Here is a 23906-nt window from a genome sequence, read left to right as displayed (position 1 = left end):
TACAAACTGCAACTGCAATAATAAATTATTTGTTGTACTTTGTATAACTTCATAAGCATACCCATACAGATGCTTTATAAATAACCTAAAAAATGTTCTTGCACCGTTATAAATGAGTTATATATCATTAATAATTTGCTGTATAGACAGTATTAAAACATTGAAATCATCAACCAGAATACCACCATGAAAAATGTATTAAAAAAAAAATAAAATAAATAATGACATTAGAAAGTCTTCATGAATAATTGATAAACTGCGACTGATGTCATGTAAGGAGAGGAGCTGGACCCAAGAGCAAGCGGAGGCAGATAGATTGTGATGAACAGTTTTATTTAGGAAGGTAATGGAGGTGGTCCTGGGTGTGTTGGCAGGTAGTGGCGTGGACGGGGGACAGGCAGTGGAGAGAACAGGCGGCTGGCTTGGTGGCAGGAGTGACGGCGATCAGGAACACGGGGAACACTGAGAATGAGGAGAAACACAGGAGTCAAAAAAGGGAACAAGGAACAGTGTGGCTTAAATGTAGGTGGTGATGAGGGTTGATTGGAGACAGGCGCGTGGCTTGAGGAGAAGATGAAACAGAGAGGGGAGGGGAGAGAGAGAACGAGAGGGCGCAAAGTGCCATCCAGGCTCCAAAATAGTGCTGCAGGGCAGTAGATGACAAAGGAACTTTTTACATCCCTGCAAACTACCACTACAGCAATGAACTGCATTTTGTGGCAATTTACATTATGGGTATCTGGAACAAGCTTTATAGATATGTTTTACTATTACAAACTACTAAAATATGTAAAAGTACTGTTTTAAAACATTCATTATTTGGTATGGTGGCACGGTGGACGACTGGTTAGTGTGCCTGCCTCAGAGTTCTGAGGACCCGCGTTCAAATCCGATCTTGCCCATGTGGAGTTTGCATGTTCTCCCCGTGCCTGCGTGGGTTTTCCCCGGGTACTCCGGTTTCCTCCTACATCCCAAAAACACGCATGGTAGGTTAATTAAAGAGGCTAAATTGTCCGTAGGTGTGAATGTAAGTGCGAATGGTTGTTTGTTTATATGTGCCCTGCGATTGGCTGGACGCCCGCGACCCTAGTGAGGATAAGCAGTACGGAAAATGAATGAATAAATTATTCTGTATTCTTTCAAAAGATTAGCAGTGTGAATCTGCACTCGTCTCCTTGCACATCCCACCTTTACGGCAGCATTGATAATCAATCATATTAATGCAGTGACTAAATGCAGTGGTCCTTGACATTATGGGCCCCATGAAAACACAACAGATCCCTTCAGGTGTATAATATCTTTGACATGCACCAAGGGCCCCGATTGTACCACCCTTTATGTCATCTTCAGTTAGACTATGTCCTAGCAGCACATAAAAGGTCACAAAGCAAGATCCCGAGCTGTCACTGCCTCATATGTCCTCCCTTGTTCTGTCAACGTACTCATTAAAATTGTACGTTGAGCAAAGCGTTTTCTAGCATTAAACTTAAACATCTGACTCTCGACAGCGCTGCGACTGAGGTGGACCTGTCGCTTTATAGACTCATCACATTTTGTCCTCCTTGAATACCCAACTGTGCTTGGGAAATGGTGGCTAGAACATGGAAAAGTTTTTACTCAAAGCCAAAATGGACAGCTGTGTGTGTGTATGTGCAAGTGTGTGTTGGTGAAGGAAAGCCAGCAATCTGTCACTTTACGAGTAGTTGAAGCCCTTGAGCATGAATAATTGAACTGGATAGCATCAGGAAGCCTGGTCTCACAAGAATTTAGCAGGATTTTGTTTGAAAGGGACATTTTTCTATGAACATTATACGTTTGTTGTATGGCATAACCCTGCAAACTTGAACTAAACCCAAGATGTCAAAACTTTGTTATATTATCTTCTTTATCAGTGGCTGTTTACTTAACTCTATGAAGTATTTATTCTAAAAAATCTATTTAATCCATCTGCCTTCACGTCGTCGCTTATGGGAGCTGCCATTTTTAGCTCATTTCACTGTCGCGAGACTTTCTTAATTTGTTAATGTGATTGATTAGCATGTACAATACCCTAACCCTAACCCACACAAAAAGACTTTCGTACGTTATATAAGCAAACGACTATGTTATATTATCTTCCTAAACTATTTTTCAAAGGTCTTAGAGCCATGAGTGATGCATTAAATAAAACAATGAGCTGACTAAGCAGTTTAATAAAAGGAAATTCATCTACATGCACAATCTTTGTGGCTGATTGATCCATGTTTAACAAAACAGACTTAGTCAAATGTATCTAATCTATTTTTTTCGGTTATAATTGCCTAATATTTGACGCCTTTGATTTAGCACCTGTTACAAGAACTTTGCCAAGTTTTCTCTTTAATTTGTGTATTTCTCCCTTTTTGTCATTTAATGTTCATTGTACATCGTGTGGGCATGTTTTCAGCATTTTGCGTCGTAGCATTCATTGGAGGAGATCTCGGCACTTGCTTTGCGCCTTAACGGGGAGGGTTTTTGCAACAGCCCCGTTTTTGTTGAGTGGAAAATTTTGGAGATGTTAGACTGTCTGCTATGGTACGGCTGGAGGAGCTGTGACATGAGGAGCGTCGTAGTGCTGCAGAGATGTGGAGAGGAATGGGAGTCGGCGCTAAATAGTAAAGTGAAGCGGAAGAGAATTGAACCAATCATTCTGTTTGTAGGCTACTCGCCAACGGATGAATACTACAGTTGCTTGTTTACTTTCAAACTCAGCTTGCAACAAATGTGAGTGATGTGATACACACTGTGATCACGACATTTTTTATACCGCCGTCCTCATACTGGTCAATGGAGATTCCAATCTTGTTCCTTTCTCATATACTAACGACTTCAAACAACATGTGCAACAAGAGGAGAAAAAAACGCTGCACTTCATGTTTGCGAGGTGCTAAAGGGAAGGGAGCTGTGTTGTATTTTGAATGGAGAAGAACATTTTATTTGGTTGTTTATGATTGTATTATTATTTTATGTTTTGTGTACAGCGCTAGGGTGCAGCTGCAGCTGTTGTGAAATCGCTATATAAATAAAGTTGAGTGGCATTCAGTAAAAAAGATCCAGACTCTCAGATCTTGAGGCAACAATTATGCCGTACGGCTCCGCAGAATGACAAAAGAGGCAGGTTTTTACAACACAAGAGACAGTGGAGCTTTCAAGAGCATGAATAGATTTGTTCTCAAGCTATGTTCAACAATTTCAAATTTGGATCTTTCACGAACGACACATCGCTGGTTTAGTGGGGCCCTACTAAAACATACGTGCGGCAGCTTGTATATTGTCACTATTAAGGAGAGCTTTGTTGTAGGCAAAAACTCCAAAGACTGATTTTAATTACAAATTTATTGCAAATATAGAAATAGATCTTTTGTACATAAATTGCAAAGGGAACATGTCAATACCAGCAAAAAATAATACATAAAGCAAAAAGAATTTTTTTTCCATGTACCACCGTCCAAACTTTTGTATTTTCTTTTGTGTGAGACTCCTAAATAATCCATTAAAGTAAAAATTCTTTTTAAAAAAATGATGCAGTGACAGCCCCTTACTGCAAATAAGAAAGAAAGAATAGCGAAAAGAGCCTTGTCAATACAGCTATACAAAATCAGTTAGGCCACTTGACGGATCACAAGGATGATGATAATATTTCACCCACACTCGTAGTTGCCAACAAATGTAACTAATTCCATATCACAAATGGCCTCACCTTCCATCAATCGGTCGGCATTGTACCAAGAATGGTCTTGCCAAAAAGTATGTTGCCAAAATATAATATCTCGAAGGACCCTAGAACAGCTAATATAATTTGACTGTCTAGAACTCCAAATTGCAACCTGTCCTTAGTTTATGAGTCGATTATGGCAGAATGACAAGGGTCTTGGTAATTTTAAGGAGCTGTTGACAGACAATATTTGTTTTTGGGGAGGGGACATGGCGCAATGTTGCACTGTTTCACTGTAAATGAAAATAAAGAAATGAATAGAATAGATTATGAGCATGTATGAAAGATGCACTGTGGGTGTCATCAATAATATGTGTATCTTTTGTGATTTTCACAAGAGAAGACTCACAGACTAGGCTAATCCAGATTGAATTTAGATGTAAGGACATGCAAAACAAGTTTTTGTTGTTTCAATGAATGGGCATCTTTTCAACACAATCCTTCATTTGATTTCCTTTATGAGTTGAGGATGGTATTTCTAATCAACCAGTTGTCAATTCATACTACTACTTCTATTGTTCTGGCCACAGGACAACACAATTGGATTGTGAGTTTAGCATAAAGAATCCATCCTCTGCAATCTAGGAGCATAACAAATATTTAATCAGAATTGTTCGATACCGACGTCTGCTCAGTCCAGTGAGACCTTTTAATAAGTTTCACCGCTCTGGAGGTTAAAGAAATGTCATTTCTGACTTACAAAATGCCCCCCAAGCACTAATAATTGTCTGACTCATGTGATTATGGTGCAATCTCATCCAATTAAAACATGACTCCCAAATTAGATCCCAGATGCGAAATAGCCACACTGACAAGTTGAGTATCCGTGCAAGGCAGATCCCCATCTCAAACAAGGGGAGGGCGTAAAGGCAAATTGGGTTGAATAAAACTGGCAGTGGCATTTGAATGAGCCGCCAATTACTAAGGAATATGTCAAAGTTGATGGAATTTATAATAAAGTGTTCTGTGATTGATGTAAAAAAAATACACACTTTTGCTATTTTTAGTTAATATACACACATAAATAAATGGAATTCATTTTATAGTGCACAACAAAAATGATTGCTATTTACTGCAAGAGTCTCAATGGTGACATTGTGAACAGAAAAGCAATGCTTAACTAATACTATGGCATCACTGGAAGAGCAAAAACACTTGCTAAGCATCCCATCTGATTTCTCTAATGTCATCCCTATATTTCCCTCAGCCACTATGGGTGCATGTTTATATTGTGATAATACATTTAGTCGCTGTTTTATAAGCAGTTATCAGCGGATGCTCTGACTTATATAATACACATTGTTTCCATCCATCCATTTTCTTTACCGCTTATCCTCACTAGGGTCGCGGGCTGCTGGAGCCTATTCCAGCTAACTGCGGGCGAGAGGCGGGGTACACCCTGAACCGGTCGCCAGCCAATTGCAGGGCACAGAAACAAACACGCATGTTTTGGGGATGTAGGAGGAAACCGGAGTGCCTGGAGAAAACCCACCCAGGCACGGGGAGAACATGCAAAGTCCACACAGGCGGCGCCGGGATTTGAAGCCCGGCCCCCAGAACTGTGAAGCAGATGTGCTAACCAGTTACTCACCGTGCCGGCACACATTGTTTATCAGATTTAAAAAAAAAATAGATACGTTTTAAATTCTTTTTATTGAACAAGTGAGCCTTAACCATTAGTCCATGAATTTCCAAAGTTTGAACAATGGCTCAATTAAAAAGAAACAGGTACAGATTTTACAAAACTATATTTTCAGCAAAAAATAATTTGTTGCTCTGTTATCTTTCTTTTTGTTTGTATTTCTGTTTCGGATGGCTACAATGGCCTGAGTCTGTATTGTCTCTATTTCTTCCATCCATCCATTTTCTATCCCATTTATTTTAATTAGCGTCGTGGGTGTGCTGGAGCCTATCCCAGGTGACTTCTGTCCAGAGGCTGGTACACCGTAAACTGGACGCCAGCCAATCGCAGGGCACGCATAGACAACCAAGCATTTAAATTTACATTCACACCTAAGGAAAATTTAAAGTTTTCAATTAACATGACACGCATTCTTTCGGAATGCGTGAGGAAGCCGGAGTACCCGCAGAAAACGCACGCAAACACGTCGATGACATGCAAACTCCACACAGGAAGACCAGCCAGAGCTCCGATACAAACCCATGACCTCTGAACTGTGAGGCGGTCGTGCTAATCAGTCGGACACCGTGCCGCTGGGTATTTCTATTTAAATGTAAGTGTTACAGCGGTTAAAGAGTTTCCCCAAAAAATGTCTTTACAGCAATGTTTTTTCATTCTTGTCTCCATTTTCACAGAGCTGGGGTCACCAACATGGTGCCCGCAGGCATCAGGTAACCCCCAAGGACGACATGAGTAGCCTGCCGGCCTTGTCTAAAAATAGCTCACCAGTTAGATGTGTCTATTTTTGTGTGCTGCTGTTCTACCAAAAAACAAACACACAAAAAGACAATTACCAGTGAGCTGCATTTAACTTTTTTTTTTTTTTTTTTATTGCTAATCTGTTTTGAATAACACTTGAATTTGAGTAAATAAGAAAACAAACAAACAAACAAAAAAACCTAGTATAGGTTATCAAATCATTCAGTATTGTAGCATATGACCAAACCTTAGTGTTCGTGGAGACAAGCTAGCGGGCGCAACGGCGATGAGATGGTTTACCCCCCAAACATTTGGCCAAATTTGTTATTTCAGAAGTGTGTATCAAACTGGTAGTCCTTCACATTAATCACATTCAAGTTTGGTGAGCTCTTTCTTTTGGATGAAATTTGTCAAAGTTTGATAATCCAGAGTCACTCCACTTCAAATGAAGTTCATAATTTCCCTTTATTTATCTGTCTCTTTTTTTTTAAATACGAAATGTTGTGCCATCTTTTATGTGTTGCTTTACTAGTCTGTGAGTTTGGCAATATTTTGGATTGGGAAAAATAATAATAATTTAAAAAAAAGATTAAATAAGCAAATATAATAGGTGATTTCCATCAAGTGGCCATTCAACATGAGAGAAGCTGATGAGCAAGGGAAACTAGTGTTGTATCACACAGAGAGTGGGTGCCCGCCGAAGCAGCTGATGCTCTGTTATTGATTCAGAATTAAATCATCACCATCAGAACATTCCGTGTTTGGTACAGAAAATTATTCTACGAGCAAATTAGAACCACATGATGTATTAATCTTGAAAAATATGACTATTGAAGCGATCCATGTTTACAAAAAACAAACAAAAAAAAAACTGTGGGTGCAACACCAAGAACAAGTTTTGCAAAAATTAAGAATTGCAGTTACAACTTCGCAATGTGTGATAGTTTCTCAACAACCACCAGGTTCAGACATTTCCGCAAAATAAATAAATAAATAAAGTAGCAATGTAAATATCAACAGTTACAGAGAATAAAAAATTAAAAAGCTAAAAAAAAATGCTTAAACGTACAGCCCCTAGTTGTTTTTGTTTCATTGTACAGCCACTCATTTTACACAACAATATATATTCTTTTGTCTCCCAAAAGTACAGAGAATCATGCAAATATACAACTTTCTTTTATTTAGCATACTATTAAAGGCTTTCTCTGCTCTCAATCTGTTATAACATATATCACTGCATGTAATAAAGTCCCAGCAACCCCACAATAATAAAACCAAAACAAAATAACTGCAGATCAGAAATACATCAAAAAAAAACGTAATAAAAATAAATACACAGACATATCAAGAGCTCAGGCTGAGTACAAAACATCCATAGAAGCATTTTTACAGTTTTTTTTTGTGTGTGTGTGTGTTTGTACAAAATTAACATATTTCACAGATTCGTTTTAATCCTTGTGTCCTTCTTTGGAAACTGAACTGCAAATACATACATTTCACCATGAAAGAGTAAAGCAATATATTTTTGAAGTGAAAATCAATTTCCCATGGGCAGTCATGTGATAATTCTTAGTTAAATTGCGCTAGCATGGAATTCAAGTGCTCTTCTGCTCAGAAAACTACCATTGCAAGTTGTATAGTAGAAAACACTTGGGGCTTTGATAATGTCTGACATTCACAGGAATTGTCCATGCGGCACATACAGTACTAATGAAGGTTGTTCAATTCAACCATTTGTTTTCTTTTCCGCCATGAAGTGCTTGGCAGATTGGAAGGACGCGTGGGAAGTGTTTTCACTGTGTGAAAGTGACCAAGAAATCAGTAAAGCCATTTGTCTGCACTTACAAGTAAAACTTCAGAACCAAAAATGATATGCATTTGACTGAAATGCATTAAACTATCCACACTTAATAGATAGGTCGCTAAAAACTCAACAAAGGGATGGAAGATGAAATCATTTCCTGTCAGGCCCAATTAATATCTGCATCCAAGTAAAAACACAGTAAACCCTTCTTTAAGGCTTTAAAGCTGGACTGCTCTTTATTCATTTAAAGCAACATTAGCCCCCTAGACTTTGCTTATGTGTGCACTCGTAACTTAAATGTGTAGTTGCTTCTCCTCAAAATCTAGTTGGGTCAGTGTAGCACATGGCTAAATTCTACATTATATTACCCATTTGTGTGCCTGCATTGGGCCAAAGACCTCCTCTCATTGCTCTGCTCTTTTCTGAAGACATTGGTCATTAGAATTGCCTTTCAGTAAAATACTGCTGTTAGTTTAATAAGTGTGACTCATTCTTACTCACTTGCCACTGTTTAGGAGTGGGGAATGGATGAGAAGGCAAAAAAACCCAAAAACAAACAAAAAAATAATTTCAACAATCAACTCCAGTTCACAAAAAAAATATTTTTTATCTTGTCTGAATTGATCATCTTAGGTGATTTAATAAAATGTTTGCCTTGTAATGTCTTAACATAATTAAACACTATCCAAATCTGTTTGTGTTCCTACTCTGTGCCTTGCTTGCTTTTGACTAGCCAACCCAGTTACTCTACCTCAAAGATACATAAATAGTAACTGTAACATACAGTATGTCCAATGCGATTTTATAATATTATCAATTTCGTACCGCTGTAATTAGCCTCCCCAATATATATTAAATACTTCTAAAGCTCGGAATGATTACATTCTCAAATTATCTTCAAATCATCCACAACTGCAGTGTTTCCTAATTTAAGTACTGTAATAATATAAAAAGTGATTGTACATGAATGGCTCATTTTAATTAATTTAATTGTCTTTAAATATAAGCGAGCTCAATTTATAATTTAGCCATAGAAAATAATACATTTGAGCTTTACAGGGTCCTTATGAAGAGGTAATGTACTTTTGTAAGTTACCAAGGCTTTGACATTGTCAGATAGTCTATATTCTGTATATATATTAATATTGCAACTGTTTTGTGTACTGTACTGTGCTATTCATTTCATGGTTTATGCCAGGATTTCAATGATAATAAAAAAAAAAAAACTGACAGTGTCAGAAATAGGCCTCATTTGAGCAAAAGCACTGGTTTCGACACATAAGAAATACTTGCTTTTAATGTCATTAAAAATTAAAAGCTGTATCAATCAGTAAAATGTTTGAATTTGGAAATCATTGAGCAGAAGAACACTTTAATACACATCTGTTCTCATATCGATACCATCAATACAAAAATTTCACATTATGAATAAAACAGAAAAGTCATTGATGCAGTATCACCAAGCTGTAATATTTGATGGCAGTTCAAATAAAGATCAATCCTGACACAAGTGATTAAATCAATGTCAGCCGTCCCAGTTAACATGGATATTTGACTTCTAAAGCCGTCAATGGCAGTGAATGTGTTAAGAGAGCATACTGATAATTATACTCCAGTTCTTTCATATTATTTTAGTAGTCAAACAGTTCAACACCAAATAAGGAAATACTGTCCTCTCAAATAGTGAAAAATTGGCTTTGAATCACAGTAACTGGGCAACTTTCTCTCATAGTAGCAGATCAGACAGTGAACATTTTCCATGATGTGCCAAAGTAGGTGTATAGTATTGAACTGACTCTACAATATCTTGCACCCTAACTGTGCCTGCAAGTCTTAATTTGGCAACTGATGCAAAGAAAGCGATGTGTTGTCATGAGAATTTTGTAGAAGATTGTAAAGAAGTTATGCAAAATATTAGTACCGAACAACAGAGCTTTATTCTGCTCAGCCCAACATTGAATAATAATTAAAACATTTTATTAAATATTCCATTAAAAATAACAACTGATTGTTAATTTTTTACCAAACTAAACAAAATGTCAAATTTCTGTTCAAGCTTACACTCGAAGTAGTATTAATTATAGTGCAATACCTTTTGTACAAAATCCTACTTTTCTTTTTAGGTCAGGTTAAAGAAAGAACGAAATTGAGAAAAGAAAATGGAAAAGAACCAAATAGAGATACACAGAAATGTTGCTCTATACTAACATATGCTCACAGTTTAAACTATCCCAAGCATACTCCCTTACAACTCCTATATACAATCAACATGTGGTTGCACGAAATTGAAGAGTGGTGTGCTATGAATGACACGCATTGATTAATTGTGTAGAAAGACCTGATTTTAGAAATGCCTCTGCAACATATTTGTTTCCAGTGTAGCCCTAAATACAAATGTGAGGCAAGGATCACTTAAGTTTTCACATTTGAGGGTAGGGAAAAAAAGAGCCAAAAAAATGTACATAATTTCACAGCAGTTTAGGTAGGCAGATTGGAGATCCCACACAGATCGTTGTAATGGAAAAGGCCAAATTAAAGAAAATACTTTCAGTACATAAATGAGATCATGGCTGTAGTAGCAAGAGGCACTGCGCTACTTTAGAATAATGACGTGTCATAATGTATGTCTGGAAAATAACACATAATAACACTGCTGTTCTTTGTGCATTCATCCATGTCTTTCATCATCTGGAAAGAATTATACATAGTCAGACATTTATTTAATAGGATATTCACGAGTATTCATTAAAATCAATTTGGGCATAGACGATCAAATCTGACAAGGCATGCCAACACCCACGTTCATGACCACGCACGCACGCACACGCACACACTCGCACACACACACACACGCACACACTCGCACACAAACATGCACACCAACGTTTAGTTATGAGCCATAAGGTGCAAGCCAACATGCCTGTCATGAGATGGCTAATTAAGTCAATAGACATTAGCAAAAAATAACCACAACAGAAGAGAAATGTTGGTAGTAAATTGAAAAGGGGTCCTATCACTTTGTTAATTTAAATATCAAAGGATTTGGAATGTTTTTTCAACTTTGTACAGTGTGTCCTCTTACATTGAATTTGCTTAAATCGGATTTCCTTTACAATTACTTCCTGAAATCATCCAACCTTCCTTCACATTCATTATCACCAAACCCTAATATGGGATCTTTTTTATGTCATTTATTTGAGCATAAAATTGCATGAATCAGAAAAAAATGTGGTGTACCACCATGTTTCTGGCAATGATTTAATCTCTCGTGAAGTTTTGATGCAGGTTCCACTTAACATTTTTACTTTTTGCTGTGTGGAAGCTGCTTTTGCAAATGTAAATATACATGCCCCATCTGGTATCTAGTGGTAGAGAAGGTGAGCCAGTATTTGACTGTCAATAATTCACATTTCAACAGCTCCAACGGAGCCACCCTCTCAGATACAAATTATATTACATTTCAGTCCCAAAGACTAAAAACATGGCACTGAGTAAGTACTGTCTAAAAGATCACAAAATGTGACCACTGCACAAATATTACTAGACTGCACAGTTAGCTTTTGCTCCCTGTGAGATAAACAAAACCTGCAATTGTTAGAATAATCCAGAAATGGTGCTACAATGAAGTGTAAAATAAAAGACCATAGTGAGTTACAGTATATCCCAGGCACAGTTGCACAGTCTGTGCTTGACGCACAATACTCTAAACACTGAGCATGCCAAAAAAAAATAAAAGGCAAAACTGTGTCCAACACATTTCTTCCTTTTAAGAAATTTCTCCTAGCCCAGAAAGGGCACCTTAAAACCAGAAGTAAACAAGCTCTTTTCTTCTCAATGCTCAATACTGGTCCCCCAGTCAAAGCTTTTGCTGTGCTGACACGCCCTTCCAGTAATCCAGGATGTCATGCAGGTCCTCACCTTTAGCGAATTGCACCTTTTTTCGAAGGGCATTACCGGCCGTTACGTAACAGGCCTCATCACGCTGGCCTTTACGGTAGGGACGAAAGCGCTCCCAGATCCTCAGTGTGCTCTCTGAGGAGTACTCTGGGCTGGAGGAGTAGCCAGAGTAACTGGAATGGTGGCGAGATGGCGAAAGCTGGGAATAAGATGCTGCATCCTTACGGGAGCGCGATAGAGGCTTCAGGAAGGAACCCTTCTGGGCTGGGGACCCCTGATGGGAGCCATCATAGTAAAGAGCTGGGACAGAGTGGCGGTGCTCTGAACAGTGGTAGTCCTGCTGCACCTCCAACTGCTGCTGTTGTTGCGTCTGTTGTTGGTAATGGTGCGGATTTTGGTTTTCTTGATGTTGGGCACCAACACCACCACTGTCGCAACCACTGCCACCCCCTCCAGTGCAGCTCATACTCCCCACTAACGGCAATCTTTCCAGGGGTTCCCCGCAGCCCACAGGACTGGCGCGGTCTTGGTACTGTTGTTGTTGATTGCAGGCATCTGGACTCCTTGGCTCTGGAACATCCAGGCTATAGACACGAGCCCCTCCACGTTCCCTTTCCCAACCCACAGAGCCGCAAGAGGCGGTGCTGCTCTGTTTCTTGACAGCATTTACAATTACCACCGCTGCATCTGCACTCATTTGCCGCTGAATGGGGCGTACGGCATTGGCTGGTGGAGGCGGCCTGTAGGGAGGGGTAACAACAAATCCACCACCACTGATCCCTGGGCGCTCGGAAAGTGGGGTATTCAAAGCAGGGAGTGGGAGTGGCGGTGGAGGTGGAATTTTGTTAACGTGGCATGATTCAGTCATCCCTTGGGAAAGTGTTATTAAGCCACGAGTAATAGTGGCGGTGCTGTTTGGGGGTGGGGAGGTAGGGTTGGAGGACATTGTAGGATTTGGGGAGGAGCCCGAAGTTGCAACAGCTGCTGCATCCAGCTTCAGCGCATCAATGCAATTGTTTATAATTTGGTTGACTTTGTCCACCTCCATGGCGATGGTCGAAATCTCTGACGCAGAGCCATGTCCATCGTCATCTGAGTCATCCCCAACATCAGTGCCGTCATCGTCCCGTAAATCTTCCCCACGAATACCTCCGTGGCCACTATCTCCTCCGAGCCTCTCAATTCCTGGCCCTCCACTTCTGATATCCATGTAGTTTGCTTTACTTGTCATGGCTTCTGAGAAGGCAGTGGCCATTTTTTCCACCTGGGGAATAGAGGAAAGTCTTGAGGAAGTAGTGTTAGCTGAGTGAAGCATTCCAGAGCTAGAAGATGTGGACATGGGAAGCTTGCCCCCATGGTGGTGGTGATATTGGTGGTGTTCTCTGGTGTGTTCCTGAAGCTTGTGGACTGCTGCTGGATCATTTGCAACTGCAGCCGCCACCTCAGGTCCGTAACGCATTTCCAATATTGTTTTCTTTACACAGATAGACTTCTTCTTTTCATCATGCATGCGTTTCTTACGTAAACAGTAATAGACAAAGCCCAAAACAATGAGCATGCCAAACAGACAACCCACAATGGTCATTATGTAGTGTGTTGTGGTTGATGGTGTGGGGAGTATGTTGTTTGGATTTTGAGAACGTGTGGAAAATTGGAGGCACGTGTGGTTATATCGTTGGGAGTTACGGATGGATGCCACACAGAAGGTATAATTGGTGTGCGGTTTGAGCTTGTTGAGGGTGATCATTTCCTTCTTGTTCTTCAGAGTCATAACATCAGACACATATGTGTGGTTGTGTTGGGTTAGTATATACATTTTGCTAAAGGGCTTCGGAATCTGGACAAGGAGAGAGGCCGAGGACAAGGAGACCTGATGGAGCTTGATGCTGGGAATGAAGCTGTTTTCTGTGGATGTGGAGGTGTTTGGCTGGTGGTAAGGTCCCACACCGCCAAACATCTCAGGACCAATTCCAGATGGACCATCCAGGTCTGGTGGAAGGGACGTCATTCCATGAATCATCACTCCATCTCTGCAGTGGGAGTACAAGATGTTTTTGGCATTTCGACCAGGGTGACCGGCAGGAATGGGGCTCAGTAGGGGAAAGCCAAACATCTCCCGAGGCGTCTCACACTGGAGACGATCATAGGTGTGTGTGACGTTGTTAAAGGATTCTAGCCAGATTAGGAAGCTGTAAAGATCGCAGCCACAATGGAACGGATTTGCTGCCAGTTCACAAACCATTAGGCGATTGAGAACAGTGAAGGTCGATGGATCAATGCGGGCAAGTTTGTTGGACGACAGATCAATGCTGCTAAGGCTGGGGCACTCCCATAATGCATTGCTGGCAATAACTTCAATGAGGTTGTGCTGGAGGAATAGACATTGCATGCGGCCGAGCCCTCTCATCATACCCTCTGTTAGGTTGGTCAGCTTGTTGTAGCCCAGTTGAAGAACCTAAGAGACACAAATTCGTGTATGAATACCAAAATATGGCCTAATATAGTGATTCTCAACTGGTGTGTGGGTTCATTATGGGTGGGTCGCAGACAGGGAGCAAAAAATTACAGGAGGGCCTTACCTTGGTTTATGACAGCACCCATAAATGATTTACTATTTTTCATTTGATGGCTTTATATTCCATGGGTTTTACAAAGCACATGCAAAGGTTAAGGACTTTCCTAAAAAGAAAAGATCAGTGCCAACAAGAGACAAATTAAATTTTGTGGCCGTATTTTGTGTAATTGTGGTATTTATTTATTTATGCACTTACAATTGTCCTGTTAATATTCAGTTTCTTAACAGGGTACTCTGAAAGGCAGTTTGTACATGTAAGCAAAATATATTTTTTATTAACAATACAATTTATTTGCTGTTCTTAAATCAAAATGTGGGTCGCAACTTAACGACAATAGGAAGATGTGTGTCCCGGGATGACAACAGTTGAGAACCATTCGCCTAATACACTGTGATTGTATGGTTTGTGTTGTCATTTTTTGTATTGTTTCTGATCACCTGGAGGTTAGCTTGTCCCGAAAAAGCGCCGTCTTCGATGTAGCTGATTTCATTCTTGGTGAGGTTGAGGTCTGTGAGGTTGGTAAAGCGGTACATTGAGTTTAAGTGCACCGCTTTCAGCTTGTTCTCATTGAGTCTCAAGTCATGGACAGTGTTGTTGATGTGTTGTGGAATGGTCTCGTAAGGTGGCTGGTTCTGACTGCAGATAGCCAGCCACACATAACCTTTGTCCCCTTCAATGAGCCAGCAGTCCCCATTGACCACGCTGGGAAAGCGGGTGGCAATTAGGAGTGAGGAGAGAATAACAATGAAACCCGAAGTGGTGGAAAGACTCTGCATGATGAAGATGAAAGAGGGGATTTTATTCTAATTAGGAGGACAAATGCAGGGGCAGGAACAAAGGAAGGGTGTGTTTGTTGGAGAAAAGAAAGTAGCAAAGGTGTCTGGGAAGGAATGTGGCAGAGGAGGAGGAGGGTCTGTGTAGGGTATAGAAGAAAGGGTTTATAATGCCAGTCACAGCTTTAGGGCTATCATGGTTGATTAGCAGGTCACCCGGGTTATGCCATATCTTTTTGGGCTGCAGTGAGGGGAGTCACAGCTTGTCTTCATGCTCTCTCAGGGCCTCAGCTCTGTGGGGACAATATAAGAAAAAATGCATATATTTATATGGAGGACATATATATTTTATGACTTCATTTTAAAAGGATTTTCATAAAAATTGTATTGCCTTTCTATTATGTTGAAATGAACTGGGTGAACTAGAGTATGTGATTTCTCCCAGCTAGTTAGCGCAGAGCGGTAATGATGACCATGAAAAAGTAAAACAACTGTAAATATAATGACACAAAAATATACAGTATGCTGTACATAAAACATTATCAATACATATTATAATCCAGCCATCCATTTTCAATGCAGCATATCCTTGTCAGGGTTGTGGGGACATGGAGCCAACCCACGCGGCATATACAGAAGTCAGGTGAGCGTACCACAATATTACCAGTGATGATACAATTATAGTGATTGAAAAAGTACAAAAAAGTACAGTCGTTTCCTACAGTTAAAATTTAGAATTACAAACGTCAACACAAACGTGCCCAAACTCGACTTGTCGCTGATGATGTCATTATTTTTTTTTCAGTACAATACTGTTACTACTACTAATACTAATAAAGTTTTTTGTTTGTTTTTCATGGCACCTTTAATGAGTGTCAATTAGTCATGCATCTTGTGATTTGCTAGGACCGGTGTTCACTATACATCATATCAGGCTGTAATTTGTTGTGTTTAAACAGGTTCGTATTACAATTTTCCATCCATTCATTTTGTACTGCTTATCCTGTTCAAGGTCACAGGTGAGCTGGCGTGTATGCCAGCTGACCTCAGGTGAGAGGCGGGGTACACCTAGACTGTCTGCCAGCCAATTACAGGGCACATGTAGACAAGGAACTTTTTCACAATTCCATTCACACCTATTGGGACATAACTTTTAAAAATTATTTCTATTATATTATTATTGCTCTATTATTATATTATTATTGCATGTTTGGGGAACGTAGTAACCTGAGTAGCTATAGAAACCCTACAAAAGCACAGGAAGAGCATGCAAACCCACAGAGAAAGGCCCAAGTCGAGATTTGAACCAGTTCATTTTGACTGCGAGGAAGACTCACCAATCACACAAAACACCATTCCACCCTTTTTAGTCTTCTTAAATATTTGTTGCTTTGATGCAGAAGAAATGTGGGATCTAAGTGATTTGATTCTCCCTTTTAGTTATTAATAAGAACCAAGACAGTAGACATTCAGTCATTGATTTTACAGGTGACGAATGCTTAAGCTTTTAAATTGTTCTCAATTGTTTCCTACACTCTGGTAGTGGAGTAAATACATTATACAGAAGAATGCAATAACCCTGCTCTGATCTAATTACAGTATAAACAGAATGTATAGATCTGCCTATTTTCCAATTGGTGCTGGACGTTTTCATCGTTATTATTGTTTATGGCAACCTTTTACTGCATCCGTACTCTCTCACCTTCTCCCCTTCCTGCTTACATCTAATGCAATGAGGTCATTTCAGCTTTGTTTGGCATCTACATATTCTGCTGCCGTTAGCACCTCAGGCCGCAGAGCAAAGGACTCAGTGGCAATAATCATTCCAAAAATGAGAGCACATCTCTCCTCAGACATTCTTTGTTTCCTGGCGAAAAACAAGCTCTGTATCCCATCTGCATTTCATTTGAATAGCAGTCAAGTGTTTACATAAGTGGAGGATTAGCAGCCTGTTGCATCATGATATAAATTGGCTACTTGCTGGTTGAACGGCTGGAGGAAGCATTCCTCATACGACATACGTTATACAACCTGGCACTGCCTCTCCTATATGTGTTTCCTTTAATAAAGTATTTCTTTGTAGAATGCTTTATCTTACATACTTTCATGTTCCCTCACTTTCATCCCGCATTCTTATACTGGCCTCTTAATTTCCTTTATCATCACACCAAATAGCATCAAAATGTCTTTCACGCTGTGGAATAAGCCACTTTTGTTTTTTTCCTTTGTTCTCCAAATTCTGACACAACAGAGAACTGAACTCCTTCATGTCTATTCCAGTCCACACTCTCCGCAGGTCGCCATCTTCCTTTGTAATCCATTAACTACTGCAGGAAATTGTAGTAGCAAATAATGGGAAGTGGTCGATTTACACGGTGCATTGTAGCGATGACAACAAATCCACTAGTAAATCAAAACTCAATAGGTCACATGAGTGAAACAACTCCTATCTAAAATCACAACTTCCTATCTATGATGACGCCATGTATTTTTCTATGCTGTTTTGTTCTGGCTTGGGTGAACATCGTAACAAATTATTTGATACATTTTGTCTATTGTGTGGAATTGATTGTGTAATAACCAGATCCTGGACTGCTTGGCTGAAACCAGCAGAGGCACTGGGAAGTTGCACAGCTTCACTATGACAAAACTCCCCTAGGTACAATTATTCTACTCAATATGACATTAGTGTGAAAATATAAGTTCAGAACATTTAGAATGCCCTTAAAAATCCTCCATAAAAATAACACAGAATCAATTAATGAATGCACTTTTCCTTTTGTCAATCAGTCAAATCTTGTTCAATTCACATTTCTTGCCAGAGTACTATTCTCCATGCAGCACATGTACAGTATATATTTGGACACAGTCCACCATTTTAATTGTGTGAGGTTTATTTGAGGCATGATCTAATTTTCTGGCCCACATAAAGTCAGAAGATTCACATTGGGGAGACAGGAAGTACTGCATCCGAGCATAGTTTAGGGACATGATTACATCATTAGGAATATGGAGCATTGACAACATCTGGGAAATAACACTTACATCATTGATCCATTTCTAGCAAGTATTGAAATGTAGGACACAAAATCAAGATTTTCTCCTTCACAGCTGTAGAAGCTGTAAAAGTAGTCAAAACATTTAAAATCTTTGGCAGAAATAGACACCATGCATAAGTGGGTGTTGTTTCTTTACTTAGTGAGCTGCAGTCATCTAATCTAAGCAGGTCACTGCAGCCAAAATGGTTACAATATTGGATGAGATGAACAGATGGTACAGAAGAGTAGCTCACTGGGACATTTCCACCCTCTTTTCACAAGCCTCATTTTTTTTTTTTTTTTTTTTTTTTTTATAAGCCATTGTGGGCCACAGTCAGTGCTTAGTGTTCAACTAACGGCTACTTGCACTTCTACCTGTCAGAAAGCAACTTAAATGGTCATCAGCCCACATCAGCTATTACTCTTCAGTCACAATCACCTCTATCAAGTTGGATGCCTCCATGATGGAAAGGGCCATAACGGAAGGCCTTGTTTTCGAGTCCATTCCATTTCCTAAGTGCCACAAGATACTTTTAAAAAAACATTTCCGTGTAAGTTGAAAGGGGAAATTATCATGATGTTATATCCATCACCCATTTGATGATTAAGTCACAGTGGCTTTAATATATCCATCACCCATTTGATGATTAAGTCACAGTGGCTTTAACAAGTACAAGCATTTTACTCAACATCATCAAAGTATCCGAAAGCAGTAACGGCATTCTACATACAAGACAAACCTACACAGACTATAATGTGAGATAACGGAGCCTTACTAGTTTTAATTCTGGGATCGGGGAAACATTTCCATAGTGACTCAAATTGTAAAGAGAGAAACATTTTATTTATTTGCAGTGGCGACTGGTGGAGTTTTTTCTATCGGGGCGATGGAAAAAAAAACAACAACATTCTTATAGTGTTTAAAATAAACGGGACCAGAAGAGAGGTCATTTGACTTGGTTCCATATATGGAGGGTGGGATGGGCTAAGGGGCGGTGGAATGCAATGCCCTACCTCGTGAATATATTTTGTATTACACAAGGACTGACTGCACATGTCAAACTTTTAACAGGAGTCAATGGATAAAGTCTGGTACCCAAACTGGAATTTGCAGAGTAAAATGAGCCCTCGCGCCCTGTATTGACCAGTCCCCACTGTTCATTTGTTTTTTGTTAGTAGACATACTACTTTCTGATTCAGAATGTTTAAATGGCCAAGACACTATCTTTTGCATGTTGCAGCAGTGGAAACGGTTCAAAGGTTTCTCCAGCTGCATAACCAGAAAATATATTCTCTCTGCATTGGTGTGCAGATTTGCACCTTTCTTGGCACAAATCATTTCAGTAATTTTTGCATAATCCTTTTAACGCAAAAAAACAATTAAACAGCAAACCTTCTATTTGTGCTGTACAGAAGAGATCAGTTTGACTGGGTTCTTTCCACAAGAAGGAGGAAAAGTATTCTGTTATGGTGTATTGTAGGTTATTTAGTGGATACTTGAGTTTTATTGCAAATGTAGCAGGTGGGTGATGTAATGTACATAAATGCAAGCATTAGGGTGGCCAAGGTCAAAAATGAAAGTGTTACGTAGTCATTAAAGTGTTGCTCTTCATGAATTGTTGTTAAACAAATAACATTTACTTGTTACTTAAACAATATAAGTGCCATTCGTGGTTAATTATTTTAAAGCAAAGCAAAGCAAATTTATTTATATAGTGCATTTCATCCACAAGGTAACTCAGGGTGCTTGACATGATTAAAAGCATTTAAAAACTGGAAAAAAAAACTTATAAACATTTGCAACAAAGAGAAAAATACAAGTACAATTAAAACAGCGTACAGTGCAAGAAATATTTAAAAGTGGAAATGCTTTAAAAAGCATGAGAAAAAAGAACAGTTTTTAAACTGGACTTTAAAACATTCACATTTGGGGCTGACATCACTTCTGTTGGCAACTTATTCCATTTGTGTGCAGCATAATAGCTAAATGTTAAAGAAGAACATAAACAAGTTCAGAAATTCTGAAGTTCAGAAACAATCTAGTGAAGAAAAATATTTTGATACGAACAATAACTTAAGGTACTTTATTTTTTAAGCAGAGTGCCTAATGAATCTCGTTAGGTTGTTTATGTGTACCTAATACTGTGAAGAGTCAGCATCATGACTGAAGATTGGGCTTTTCATTGCACACTCCCCTCACACCTCAATTGTCGCTTTTATTGATCGTCATGCATACTGTATAATTAGCATTGCCAATTAAGAGTATTGCCAATGATATCGAATATTGCTGGCATTCACATCAAATCAGCGCTTGCCTTCCACTTCATTAGCCTCAATGATGACATTCTCCGCCCCGCATAATAATAAGGTCTCTTGGAAATTGACTGTGACAGGTGTTGAAATTGGAATGTGTCCATACACTGTATTTGCTATCAACAGCTCGCTAGAGCACGGCTGCCATCAGCCCGAATGTGAAATGTATTTATAGCATCCATCTTTTCGTTAGCTGCATGTACGATGCCATCGCCTTGAGCCGTGTCAAGCGAGAATCAAATTGGATGTGCTTGTCAAAATGCCAAATCAAAACAAAGGGAGAGTTTTGTGGCTGAAACAGAAAATTTGCATCTTTTCATTTAAATCACAGTCACATTATTGCTTTTTTTCAAGCAGGAGTGTGTTGCATAATCCATCCATCCATCCATTTTCTGAGCCGCTTCTCCCCACAAGGGTCGCGGGCGTGCTGGAGCCTATCCCAGCTGTCATCGGGCAGGAGGCGGGGTACACCCTGAACTGGTTGCCAGCCAATCGCAGGGCACATAGGAACAAACAACCATTCGCACTCACAGTCATGCCTACGGGAAATTTAGAGTCTCCAATTCATGCATGTTTTTGGGATGTGGGAGGAAACCGGAGTGCCCGGAGAAAACCCACGCAGGCACGGGGAGAACATGCAAACTCCACACAGGCGGGACCGGGGATTGAACCCGGGTCCTCAGAACTGTGAGGCTGACGCTCTAACCAGTCGGCCACCGTGCCCGTGTTGCATAATAATAAAAAAAAAAACAGTAAAGATGAACATAAATACTCATTAAGAATTAACGTCAATGAAAACAAACTGCATATATTATTCTGGCATGTATTACTAAATAAATTGTGTAATATATTCACAAGAAAGTAGGCACAACATGGCAGGATTGTGTGCTATAGTTTAGTTTTGACGAGCCCTGCGACAAAAACAAGTCTAACTGAAAATGAACTCTTTATGCTAGTTTTTACTTAACACTTTGAATAATAAACAGCATATAAATGTGTTTTTTAATTATATGATTTCCTATAGGTTCTGTGGAGATGATTTAGATTTTCTTTGTGGGTGTTTAAATACAGCCCACGGCACAGTGACATTTCCCCAGGCATCAACAGTCGCCAACATTCTGGTGCACTGATTTGAAAATGAACGAAACACAAATTAAGAAACAGGACTCATGGCAGTGAGGTAATAAAGGAAACCAAAGCCAAAGACCTGGCAAAGTAAAGACATTTGATAATAGCCTCTTCGCATCTACCACAGTGATTTCCTGATGGCTTCTTTAAAGAGTAACAAATCAAGCTTGCCACACTAAGCTTGATACGATATTTACGATTGGTGTCGACACCAAGTGATGCTTTGGGCAGGACAAATAATTTTACCCTTCTCCATTTGGTTTGACACCTTAGCAATCGACTTTCATTTGCTTTACCTCGGAGAACTATGAAAACAGCCTCACAGAGGGCTTTTAAGATATTTCAATTAGACAACAACAAAATCAAGAGTAGTTTTGTAATTTGGATGTCGATAAAATAGAATAGAATAATCCCACTGCTATTACAGAGAGATGGCTTTCTGAAGAATATTCCAGCTCTCTTTAGTGAGCCAGCTCATTTGGCTTAGCTCATCAAATGCGCCGCTTCTTTTTGCCCCTCAAATCACTCTTCATTCAGTACCACTTGTAGTTCAACCAGTTTAGTAATATCCTGACCACTGATTGGTAATTCTGAACTTTAATATTAGATCAAGCGAAGAAGCGCTTTATCTGCGCACTTGAATGCCATAACACTGAGGGGGTCAGTAAAGGATCTTCATCTTACAACTCTCCCGTAATTTGATTTCACTTTCAAAATGTAAATTACATGTTTTATGTACAGCATACTGAGCCCCTGATTGATCATCCCGTAATACATTCAACATATGGTGTGTTTTAGCTCCCATGTTTCTAAGTAGGGGTTGCTTGAGCCTCAAAATGATAAAACAATAAAAGCTTACTGAAATGGAGAGTGTCTGCATTAAAGAAATTCATAATGCTGGATGGTCCCTTAAAAAAAATGACAGGTGGGTTTAATTTGTGAAGCACTGTTCATTTTTGTAATGTAATCACTGCTGTATTACAAATAAAATGCATATAAAAAATAAATAAGAAGCACCATCATCTGATGGGGCACTGCCAGGCCTGCCTTCACTGCGGCACTGGAGTGAACCCCCACCTATTCGCGATTCATCCTTTGCAAACTCCCTTATGATCTTTTTCAATGTAACCTAATTAACAACTACTAATCTTTTATGTATGTGTAAGAAAAATATATCTTTACAGAGTAGGTGAAGGCTTTCTTTCTTATATATTACAAAAAAAAGTTTGTAAAGTTTGTAAGCTCAAGAGTCAATTTAGGTTTTGAGAATTAGTACTGTGCGGCATGGCGGCCGACTGGCTAGCGCATCTGCCTCACAGTTCTGAGGACCGGGGTTCAAATCCCGGCCCCGCCTGTGTGGAGTTTGCATGTTCTCCCCGTGCCTGCGTGGGTTTTCTCCGGGCACTCGGGTTTCCTCCCACATCGCAAAAACATGCGTTGTAGCTTGATTAGAGACTCTAAATTGCCCGTAGGTGTGTATGTGAGCGCAAATGATTGTTTGTTTCTATGTGGCCTGCGATTGGCTCGCGATCGGTTCAAGAGGTATCCCGCCTCCCGCCCGAAGATAGCCGGGATAGGCTCCAGCAGCCCGTGACCCTAGTGGGGATAAGCGGTAAAGAAAATGGATGGATGGATGGATGAACATATACAGGGGCAGACTTACCATTAGGCCCCAAGATGTCCAGCGGCCTCCAAATGTCTAATGAAAACCAATTAATAAAGTTTTCTTCAATTCAAAGTAATTATTATTGTTTTAGTCTCAAGTCACACAATTAAAAACACACTAAATGTCATGAACTGCTCTGCAGTACCTGTATTGGAGCCTGGAGGGCGCTTTTGTGCTCTCTCTCTCTCTCTCTCTCTCTCTCTCTCTCTCCTCCCCTCCCATCTCTGTTTCAGCTCCTTCCTCAAGCTGTGCACCTGTCTCCAATCAACCCTCGTCACCACCTGCCTGTTCCCAGAAATCCTCGCCAAAGTATTGTAGCTTCTTCTAGCGGTTCCATGGCCCACCTGCCTCAAGTAAGCGACACTATACCTTGTTCACTTTTTGACTCCTGTGTCTCTCCCCGTTCCCAGTATTCCCCCGTGTTCCTGATCCATGTCATTCCTCTCCATACGTGACACTAAAATCCTTAATCTATCATGATTGTTTCATTGCTCCCCCTTTCCTTTTCACACAATGGACTATTCCATCTTACTGCGAATGTGCAGAATTGATTCAGGAAGACGGCAGTGAAAAAAAAAAACTTTTATCGCAGTTTTGA

At 39.7% G+C, this 23906-nt stretch overlaps 1 protein-coding gene across 3 annotated transcripts in view; it reads right to left on the bottom strand.

Annotated features, from left to right (window-relative positions):
• Nucleotides 1-74: 74 nt before the first annotated feature.
• LOC133466270 (protein phosphatase 1 regulatory subunit 29) overlaps nt 75-23906 on the bottom strand; it is an 81793-nt gene continuing 57961 nt past the window's right edge. For 2 of the 3 annotated variants that reach the window (XM_061749808.1, XM_061749807.1), the window contains exons 2-4: nt 14828-15456; nt 11836-14269; nt 75-462 (exon numbers count right to left, since the gene is read on the bottom strand). In XM_061749808.1, coding sequence (XP_061605792.1) covers nt 332-462; nt 11836-14269; nt 14828-15166 — 2904 coding nt within the window. In that variant the 5' untranslated portion in view covers nt 15167-15456 and the 3' untranslated portion in view covers nt 75-331. Of the gene's footprint in view, nt 463-3336; nt 14270-14827; nt 15457-23906 lie in introns of those variants that run through there. The other variant, XM_061749810.1, reaches the window with a different exon arrangement.

Source organism: Phyllopteryx taeniolatus, chromosome 16 (assembly GCF_024500385.1).
Source record: "Phyllopteryx taeniolatus isolate TA_2022b chromosome 16, UOR_Ptae_1.2, whole genome shotgun sequence".
NCBI classification, from domain to species: Eukaryota; Metazoa; Chordata; class Actinopteri; order Syngnathiformes; family Syngnathidae; genus Phyllopteryx; species Phyllopteryx taeniolatus.
The sequence above is the reverse complement of the archived record's forward strand: the minus strand, read 5'-3'. Positions and strand labels throughout refer to the sequence as shown.